At 42.6% G+C, this 9,919-nt stretch overlaps 1 protein-coding gene across 2 annotated transcripts in view; it reads left to right on the forward strand.

Moving 5' to 3' along the window:
- LOC120878144 (general transcription factor II-I repeat domain-containing protein 2) overlaps positions 1–8,268 on the forward strand; it is a 48,685-nt gene extending 40,417 nt beyond the window's left edge. For both annotated transcript variants that reach the window (XM_040260767.1, XM_040260776.1), the window contains exons 12-16: positions 1,250–1,327; positions 1,631–1,714; positions 3,216–3,399; positions 3,947–3,975; positions 6,453–8,268. In XM_040260767.1, coding sequence (XP_040116701.1) covers positions 1,250–1,327; positions 1,631–1,714; positions 3,216–3,399; positions 3,947–3,975; positions 6,453–8,056 — 1,979 coding nt within the window. In that variant the 3' untranslated portion in view covers positions 8,057–8,268. The remainder of the gene's footprint in view (positions 1–1,249; positions 1,328–1,630; positions 1,715–3,215; positions 3,400–3,946; positions 3,976–6,452) is intronic.
- Positions 8,269–9,919: the final 1,651 nt, after the last annotated feature.

Raw genomic sequence — 9,919 nt, forward strand, 5'->3', positions numbered from 1 at the left:
GTGTGTGTGTGTGTGGAGTGAAATCGACGTGTGTGTGTGTGTGTGTGTGTGTGTGTGTGACCAGGGGAGGGAGGAGCAGTGTGCTTTGGCTTTTTATGTCCTTCTGAGGTCTTGCTCTCCGATGTAGAATCTCAGATATCCAAATAGGTGATCGTTCAGAACACAGGGACTGAGCTCTGCATCCCTCAGAAAGGACTGCTGCTGCTGCTGCTAAGTCACTTCAGTCGTGTCCGACTCTGTGCAACCCCACAGACGGCAGCCCACCAGGCTCCACCGTCCCTGGGATTCTCCAGGCAAGAACACTGGAGTGGGTTGCCGTTTCCTTCTCCAGTGCATGAAAGTGGAAAGTGAAAGTGAAGTCGCTCAGTCGTGTCTGATTCTTAGCGACCCCATGGACTGCAGCCCACCAGGCTCCTCCGTCCATGGGATTTTCCAGGCAAGAGTACTGGAGTGGGCTGCCAGTGCCTTCTCCACAGAAAGGACTAGATAGGCTCATTTCATTTCTCACATAGAACTCAAGGGAGCATAGTGTCTGTCATTAGACCAGACTGTGATAATATCAACGGTGCTTTTACTGTTTAGCCCCATCTGAGCTTTTCCTTGACTGCCTTGTTACATCATTTCTCATGGGTCCTCTGCTTCTTAAGTGCTCTCTTGTGTGCACTCGTATGTCTTCTTCTCCTCACCCCTCCTTAAAATAAGAATAACAATAAAGGATTTTTTTTTTCTTTTCCTTTGGCCAAGTGGCATGCAGGATCTTAATTCCTCAACCAGGGCATGAACCTGTGCCCCCTGCATTGGGGGCTTGGGGTCTTAACCACTGGACCGCTAGGGAAGTCCCAGGAAATATAATTTTAATCAGTCTTCTTTTGAAATGAATTTAGACTGACTGTGAAGTATCAGGGTCTACAAACTAAGTAAAAGCCATGGTGCCCTTTCCCCTTTGACATGGACTCAAATGTCAATTAATGCCAAGCCAGCTTGTGATTCCACAGCTAAGTATTCTCTGGAGTTTTAAAAATTTAGTCTGGCTTTCTTTTTTTTTTTTTGGCCACACTGTGCTGCTTGCAGAATCTTAGTTCCCCATCCGACATTGAACCTGGGCCCTTGGCAGTGAAAGCCTGAGTCACAGTCGATAGGTCACCGGGAATTCCCTCCTTGGGCCTTCTGATCAGAATGGCAGTTTGATAATTTTAGAGCAGAAGTAGTCTAATTTTCTATAACTTCTAAATTTCAATTTCTGTTTAAGGAAACAGCAGTTCACCCAATACTGCAAATTCTGCAGCAGGTGTTGAAGACCTTAACATCGTTCAGGTGGCAGTCCCAGGTATAGAATTCTATCTGATTTTGTCATAATTTAGACTGTGTTTTTCATTTTGTTATATTTTAACCATTTTGTGACATGGGTTAATCTCTTGGGGCTATTTCTTTACTAAGTTCACCCTGTCAACTAAGGAAAGACATCTCTAATGCCTTAAATTTACAAATTTACAAAATGCTTACTTTTTGTTAAACGTAAATTGATAAGCCAGGTAAAGTGCTTTCTCATGAGCTAATGGGGGTTTTCTCCAATGGTCTTATGGGGTTGGGGCCAAATACATTAACTTTTTTTTTTTTTTCATTTTTTTAGATAATGAGAAGGAACGATTATCAAGCCTTGAAAAAATAAAACAACTAAGAGAACAAGTCAATGACCTTTTTAGCCGAAAATTTGGTATGTTTTTATATGGTTGCATATTCAGAGTTTTTAATATATATTTGAAATATTTCTTTCTAACTGATTACTTTAAGAAATTGATCTTTCTCTTAAGGAGCTGTGATCAAAATTAGTGTGTATTTTTACACGGAAATACTAATTACATAATAATAATAATAGCTAGCTTTTGGCCAATAGGCACATGAAGAGATGCTCAACATTATTAATTATTAGAGATATGCAACTCAAAATCACAATGAGGTACCACCTCACACCAGTCAGAATGGCCATCATTAAAGAAATCTGCAAATAATAAATGCTGGAGAGGCTGTGGAGAAAAGAGAACCCTTCTACGTTGTTGGTGGGGATAAGTTGGTGCAGCCACTGTGGAGGATAATATAGGGATTCCTTAGAAAACTAAAAATAGAACCACCATATGATCCAGCATTTCCATTTCCTGGCATATATCCAGACAAAACTATAATTCAAAAAGATGCGTGCACCCCTATGTTCGTAGCAGCAGTACTCACAGTAGCCAAGACATGGAAACAGTTTAAATGTCCATCGACAGATGAATGGATAAGGAAGACCTAGTACCTATGTTTCCATGGAATGCTGCTCAGCCACAAAAAAGAATGAAATAATGCCATTTGCAGCAACATGGCTGCAACTAGAGATTGTCATGCTAAGTGAAGTAAGTCATAAAGAGAAAGACAAATACTATATGATATCACTTTCTGTGGAATCTAAAATAGGACACAAATGAGCCTATCTGTGAAACAGAATCATGGACATAGAGAACACACTGGTGGTTGCCAAGGAGGAGGAGGTTGAGGGAGGGATGGAGCGGGAAGTTGGGGTTAGCAGATGTAAGTGTTTATAAATAGAATGGATAAACAGCAAGGTCATACTGTATAGCACAGAAAAATTAAGTCAATATCCTATGATAAACCATAGTGGAAAAAAATATTTTAAAAAGAAAATGTGTGTGTGTTTTATATATATATATATATATGTATAACTGAATCACTTTGCTGTACAACAGAAATTAACACATTATAAATTGATTATACTTCAATAAAAAATTGTTTTAAAAAGCTATCTTTATCAAATCATTATGTTGTATACCCAAAACTAATATAATGTTATATGTCAATTTTATCTCAATTTAAAAAATAACTACCATAGCTATCTTTGACTTACCGACTTCTTCCCATGGCTGAGTATTGTTTTTAGCGTTTGACATGTGAGCAATCACCTAATCCTCAGAAAACCTTTTTAGGTAGATAATCCCTATTTCATGCATAGTGAAACCGAGTCTGCTATCCTACCCATTCCCAATTTCAAAAATCACTAAAATCACTCTTGCATCCTAGCACACCTGGAAAATAAAATAATGGCTGATCACCATTGTTATCACTTGACGTGAATAATTTTGAAAGCTTGACCTTAAAGGTAAAGCTCGGTTTGGGAGAAGCAAGTAACAAATTGAACAGGCTTTATGCTCGTCTCACCACAGGTGAAGCCATTGGAGTGGATTTCCCTGTGAAAGTTCCCTACCGGAAGATCACCTTCAACCCTGGCTGCGTGGTGATCGACGGCATGCCCCCGGGGGTGGTCTTCAAAGCCCCAGGCTACCTAGAAATTAGCTCCATGAGAAGAATCCTGGATGCCGCAGACTTTATCAAATTCACAGTCATCAGGTATAGGAGGGTTCCCTGCCGGGTCAGGAGAATGAGCTGCAGATCCTAACTTCCTCAAGGTGGACAAGTCGGGGGGCACTGGGATTCTTACCCCAGAAGGTGGGCGGTGGGTCCCAGCGGTCAAGTCGGTCAAGTGCTATATGATACTGCCCCTCATACTCAGCTCATGGTGTTCTTTTAAAAAAATATTGAATTTATTTATTTGACTGCTCTGGGTCTCAGTTGCGGCATGTGGGATCTTCATTGCAGCAGGCGGGAACTTCAAGTTTCAGCATGTGGGCTCTAGTTCCCTGACCAGGAATCGAACCCTGGCCCCCTGCATTGGGAGCTCAAAGTCTTAACTACTGGATCACCGGGGAAGTCCCAGTTCATCAGCTCCCACTTCTGGGAACTGTGTGTATTAGTTCTCATTTCTTGGTAGTTGTTGGGAAACCAGTCTTACTTTAGCCGATAGCTGACGTCACAAAATTTTGTCAGATAGAACTAAATGGACAAGACAGGAAAAGTGGCCTTTGTTGCACTCACCAATGTCTCTTTTTCTCTCCAGACCACTTCCAGGTCTCGAGCTCAGCAATGGTGAGTATTCTGGAGGTGAGAAGATGGTTCCAGCCCTCGATATGAGGTGTGAGCTGTCTTCAGGGGCACTCACCATGGGGTCCTTCCTTCCTGAGCCTTGAGTCTCAGAGCAAAGCATGCCACTTTTTCCTTGTTTATTTAGCTGCTCTGGTTCTTAGTTGTGGCATGCAGGATCTTTAGTTACAGCATGTGGGACCTAGTTCCCTGACCGGGGATCGAACTCGGGGCCCTCTGCATTGGGAGCTTGGAACCCTAGCCACTGGACCACCAGCAACAAGTCCCAAAACACGTCACTCTTTATGTTCATTTTTCCTGCTTCTTATAAAGCACGTTAATTCTGTTGCTTGTGTTTTCTTAGCCAGGCCATTTTTTTCTCATGTTAGTTTGGTGGGGCTTGCTCTGTGTGATGGCACACCACACTTTTATTCAAGAGTCCTTTATGGTGGAGGAAGGTGTCATAATACTGAACTACTGCTGCTCCACCTTAGTTGGTAAATAGTACCTGCCTGGCCACCCCAGCCCCACCTCCAGGATCTCTAACCACTGACATCCCCATGGTTAGAACCAACACCGCTCCTGCCTGGCAGAGCAGGGTTCCCAGAGCCCGCTCCAGTCAGTGCCAAGGCTGACTTCTATTCTGATGGAGCAAGGTTCCAGCCTTTCTGTTTGTTAAATTCCATTTTAATTTAAAACTTTTTTTTTTTTTTTTTTGGCCACACCACTTGGTATGTGGGATCTTAGTTCCCTAGTCAGGGATCGAACCCACGCCTCATGCAGTAGAAGCTCATCTTAACCACTAGACCACTGGGGAAGTCCAAATATTTTTCAGGTCTCCCCTAGAATCCTTGCAAGCAAGTCAGAATCCTCTTGGATATTAAAGCGGACAATGTAACTGTCAAAGACCTGCTGTATAGCACAGGGAACTATACCCATCTTGCATTAACCTATAATGGAAAAGAGTCTAAAAAAGAACATATGTATATAATACCTGAAACTAACACAACAACATTGTAAGTCAACTATATTTCAATGTAAATTTTAAAAAATAAGGTATCTCTAGAAAGAAAAAAAAAAGGCAGAAAATGTAGAGATGGTTCCAAAAGTTTGAATCACTAGAGAACCTCCTCACTTAAATTTTGGAAGCTCTGAACTTCCTTGGAAATCCAGTGGTTAAAACTTCACCTCCAGTGCTGGGGGTGCAGGTTTGATCCCTGGTCAGGGAGCTAAGATATCCCACATGCCTCAGGGCCAAAAAAGTCAAAACCTAAAACAGAAGCAATCTTGTAACAAATTCAATAAAGACTTTAAAAATGGTCCATCTCAAAAAAAAAATTTTTTTTTAATTTTTGGAAGCAAAACTCTTCTCTTGAAATGCACAGTTATTCTTCCTAAATTCATCTGGTTGCTAAATAGCTTTGTACCTTTTTAAGAGGTTTATTGTGGCATAATTTACATACCACAACATTCACTTGTGCAAACCGTACACAGTCCAGTGATCTTTCTCAGTAAAGTTACAGAATTGTGCAACTGTCCCCATAATCTAATCTTAGAACATTTCCATCATCCCCCAAAGATTCCTCCTGCCCATTTCTAGTCATTTCCCATCCCCACCCCCAGCCCCAGGCAACTACTGAATTGACCGTCTCTGTCTGCATTTCCTTAAAGTGAATTTTTATACCCGTGTTCTCTTGAAGTAAAGCTCACGTACATTGTGGCCCATTTCTTTACACTGAAACCATGTAAGTTCTGTGAGGGTCTGTGGCTGTCACCAGTGTCTTTTGGGACTCATAGCAGGTAAATCACATTCCTTCTGCGCTCATCCCCTTCTCTGTTATTTCCAAATTCTCTTGAAAAGCCATTGAAAAAAAAAAAATGTCCAACTCTTTGGACTGTAGCCCACCAGGCTCCTCTGTCTGTGGGATTTTTCAGGCAAGAATGCTGGAGTAGGCTGCCATTTCCTCCTCCGGGGGATCTTCCTGACCCAGGGATCGAACTTGAGTCTTCTGTGTCTCCTGCATTGCAAGCAGATTCTTTACCTGCTGAATCATCAGGGGAGCCCAATATGTTAAAATGCAGATACAATCTCAGATCATTCTCATTTAAACCAGGTGGAACAAACACAGCCACTTACCAACCCTCACCAAAGACATCTTTCATTTGACTCATCAACCTTTTAAAAAAGGGAATTAGTGGCCGATACAGAAAAACCAGGGGCTTTTTCATAAAAATTCATTTCCAGGTTTTCTTTAGAAATCTGAAGATCCAGCCAGCGTGGGGCCATGCTCCCTTGGCAATAGTCTGCTGGCCCTGAGTGTCCCCAGCCCCACCCCCCACCTCTGCATAGCTGGGTTACTCTCCAGTTAACCCACGCCCCCCGCTACCTTTTCCCCTGCATTTGTCATCATGCTTTTACTGATGTTTTTCTAACAGTCAAGAGAAAAGTGAACTCTTTCTTGTCTCCATGTCTCTATCAAAAGTGGGAAAAAGGAAGATAGATCAAGAGGGCCGTGTATTTCAAGAAAAGTGGGAGAGAGCTTATTTCTTCATGGAAGTGCAGAATATCCCTACCTGTTTAATATGCAAACAGAGCATGTCGGTATCCAAAGAATACAACCTGAGACGCCATTATCAAACCAACCACAGCAAGCACTATGACCAGTACACCGAGAAGATGCGTGATGAGAAGCTCCAGGAGCTAAAGGAAGGACTCAGAAAGTATCTTTTAGGGTCCTCAGACACCGTGTGTCCCGAGCAAAAACAAGTGTTTGCCAAGGTGAGTCCAAGGGAAAACGCTGCCGTCCAGCCCGTGGAAGACATGGCTGGGAACCTTTGGGAGAAGCTACGTGAAAAAATCAGGTCTTTTGTGGCTTATTCCATTGCCATTGACGAGATCACAGATATAAACAACACCACCCAGTTGGCCATCTTCATCCGGGGAGTCGATGAGAATTTTGATGTGTCAGAAGAACTTTTAGATACGGTGCCCATGACGGGTACGAAGTCTGGAAACGAGATCTTTTTGCGTGTTGAGAAAAGTCTGAAAAAGTTTAATATCGACTGGTCGAAACTAGTCAGCGTGGCCTCCACTGGCACCCCTGCCATGGTAGACGCCAACGATGGGCTGGTCACGAAACTCAAGTCCAAGGTGGCGATGGTTTGCAAGGGCTCCGATCTGAAGTCCGTGTGTTGCATCATCCACCCGGAATCGCTCTGCGCTCAGAAGTTAAAGATGGACCACATCATGAGCGTGGTAGTTAATGCCGTGAACTGGATCTGCTCCCGCGGACTGAACCACAGCGAGTTCACGACTTTGCTCTATGAGCTGGACTGCCAATACGGCAGCCTTCTGTACTACACAGAGATTAAGTGGCTCAGCCGTGGGCTGGTGCTGAAGAGGTTCTTTGAATCCTTGGAAGAGATTGACTGCTTCATGTCCTCCAGAGGCAAGCCCCTGCCTCAGCTGAGCTCTCAAGATTGGATCAAAGACTTGGCCTTCTTGGTGGACGTGACCACGCACTTGAACACGTTGAACATCTCCCTGCAAGGGCATTCCCAAATCGTGACGCAGATGTATGACTTGATTCGGGCCTTCCTGGCCAAACTGTGCCTCTGGGAGACTCATCTGGCCAGGAATAACCTGGCCCACTTTCCCACCCTGAAGTCAGTCTCCAGGAATGAAAGCGACGGCCTGAACTACATTCCCAAAATCGTAGAGCTGAAGACGGAGTTCCAGAAAAGGCTGTCCGATTTCAAACTCTACGAAAGTGAACTGACCCTGTTCAGCTCCCCTTTCTCCACGAAGATCGAGAGTGTCCAGGAAGCCCTGCAGATGGAGGTGATTGATCTGCAGTGCAACACGGTCCTGAAAACCAAATACGACAAGGTTGGAATACCAGAATTCTATAAATACCTCTGGGGCAGTTACCCCAAGTACAAGACCCACTGTGCCAAGATCCTCTCCATGTTTGGGAGCACCTACATTTGTGAACAGCTCTTTTCCATTATGAAACTGAGTAAAACTGAGTACTGCTCCCAGCTGAAGGACTCCCAGTGGGATTCCGTACTCCACATCTCGACGTGACAAAAACACATTCCCGCATGGTCCCGGGGGCTGGAAGCCTAGAATCCTCTAGGTCTGAGGGGTTTTGAGATGAAAACATGTTACTAAATATTTCTGGTTTTTTTTTTTCCAGTTTGACTGGGAAATATCATTTGCAGTTAGCATACCTGTTTGTATGACATTTTGTGCTTCCCCATAGCCCAGTAAAAAACAATCAAGAAAGTTCTATTGTATTTCTAGTAGTTGCCTCTTCTTACGCCTGGCCTGCTTCACTCACTCACATGCTGGCTTGATCCTGTGGGCACTGGGACGGCATGCTGAAGTTTAAATCGGAGAGAGAGGTGGGGTTATACATACACACACATCTACCTCCCTGTCGTTTGCATGGTATTCCATGTGATTTCATATGTTTCCAAACTGAAGGAGAATCAGAGACGTGTTCACATACTGTGGTGTCTCTGCCTTCCCAAGAAACTGGAAAACAGAAACTCCCACTGTAAAGCAACTGTTGTTGCTGTCTAGTTGCTGGGTCCTGTCTGACTCTTTCACGACCCCATGGGGTCCACCAGGCTCCTCCATCCATGAGATTTCCCAGGCAAGAATACTGGAATGAGCTGCAATTTCCTTCTCCTGGGGATCTTCCCAACGCAGGGATCGAACCCACATCTCCTGCCTTGGCAGGCAGATTCTTTACCACTGAGCCACCTGTGAACCCCAAAGCAAGTATACTTCAATAAAAATTAGTAAAAACAAAATAAAAGCAGATGATGATGATGAAAAGCAAAATACAATAGAAAATCCAAAAATAACATAGGCTTTCAAAGACTAAGTTGAAGTTTGAAGGCTTTTTTTAAACCTTTATTTGAAATAATTTCAAATATGCATAGAAAAGTTAAAGAAATGAAAAGTGCATGAAGAACAGTTAATTCCCTTTTGCCAGATTTTCATACTGTTTTATCATTTGTTTGTTCTCTTCCCCCTATCCCTCTCTCTGTCTCTCTCTCTGTCTCTCTCTTGTGTGTGTGTGTGTACATTTCCTGTGTGTATAAGTGTCTTATTTATCATTATCTGTATATGTGTATAAACATATGTACATAGTTCTTTTCTGAACCGTTTGAGGGGGAAGTTACACCTTGTTTATCTCTAAATACTTTTGGGAGTATTTTTAAGAAGAAGGATATTCTTGGCCATAACCATGATTTAGTTACCAATTCCAGTAAATTGAACACTGATGCAATATTTTTATCTAGTTTAGCAATCATACTCCAATTTTTTCAGTTGACCAAATTACTTTTCCTTTGTAGCACTTTTCCCTTGGAGGGCTGTCATATAGATGCACCTGATACTAATACAACATTGTAAATTAACTATACTTCAATTTTTAACAAATCATCCTAAGCAACAAAAATTTATTAACTCAAAAAAAACATATAGATACAGATCAATGCAAAGAAATAGAGCAAAACAATGGAATGGGAAAGACTAAAGATCTCTTCAAGAAAATTAGAGATACCAAGGGACTATTTCATGCAAAGCTGAGCACAATAAAGAACAGAAATGATATGGACCTAGCAGAAGCAGAAGATATTAAGAAGAGGTGGCAAGAATACACAAAAGATCTTCACAACCCAGATAATCACGATGGTGTGATTACTCACCTAGAGCCAGACATCCTGGAATGTGAAGTCAAGTGGGCCTTAGAAAGTATCACTACAAACAAAGCTAGTGGAGGTGATAGGATTCCAGTTGAGCTGTTTCAAATCCTAAAAGATGATGCTGTGAAAGTGCTGCACTCAGTATGCCAGCAAATTAGGAAAACTCCACAGTGGCCACAGGACAGGAAAAGGTCAGTTTTCATTCCAATCCCAAAGAAAGGCAATACCA

Source organism: Oryx dammah, unplaced genomic scaffold (genome assembly GCF_014754425.2).
Source record: "Oryx dammah isolate SB20612 unplaced genomic scaffold, SCBI_Odam_1.1 HiC_scaffold_2, whole genome shotgun sequence".
Classification (NCBI taxonomy): Eukaryota; Metazoa; Chordata; class Mammalia; order Artiodactyla; family Bovidae; genus Oryx; species Oryx dammah.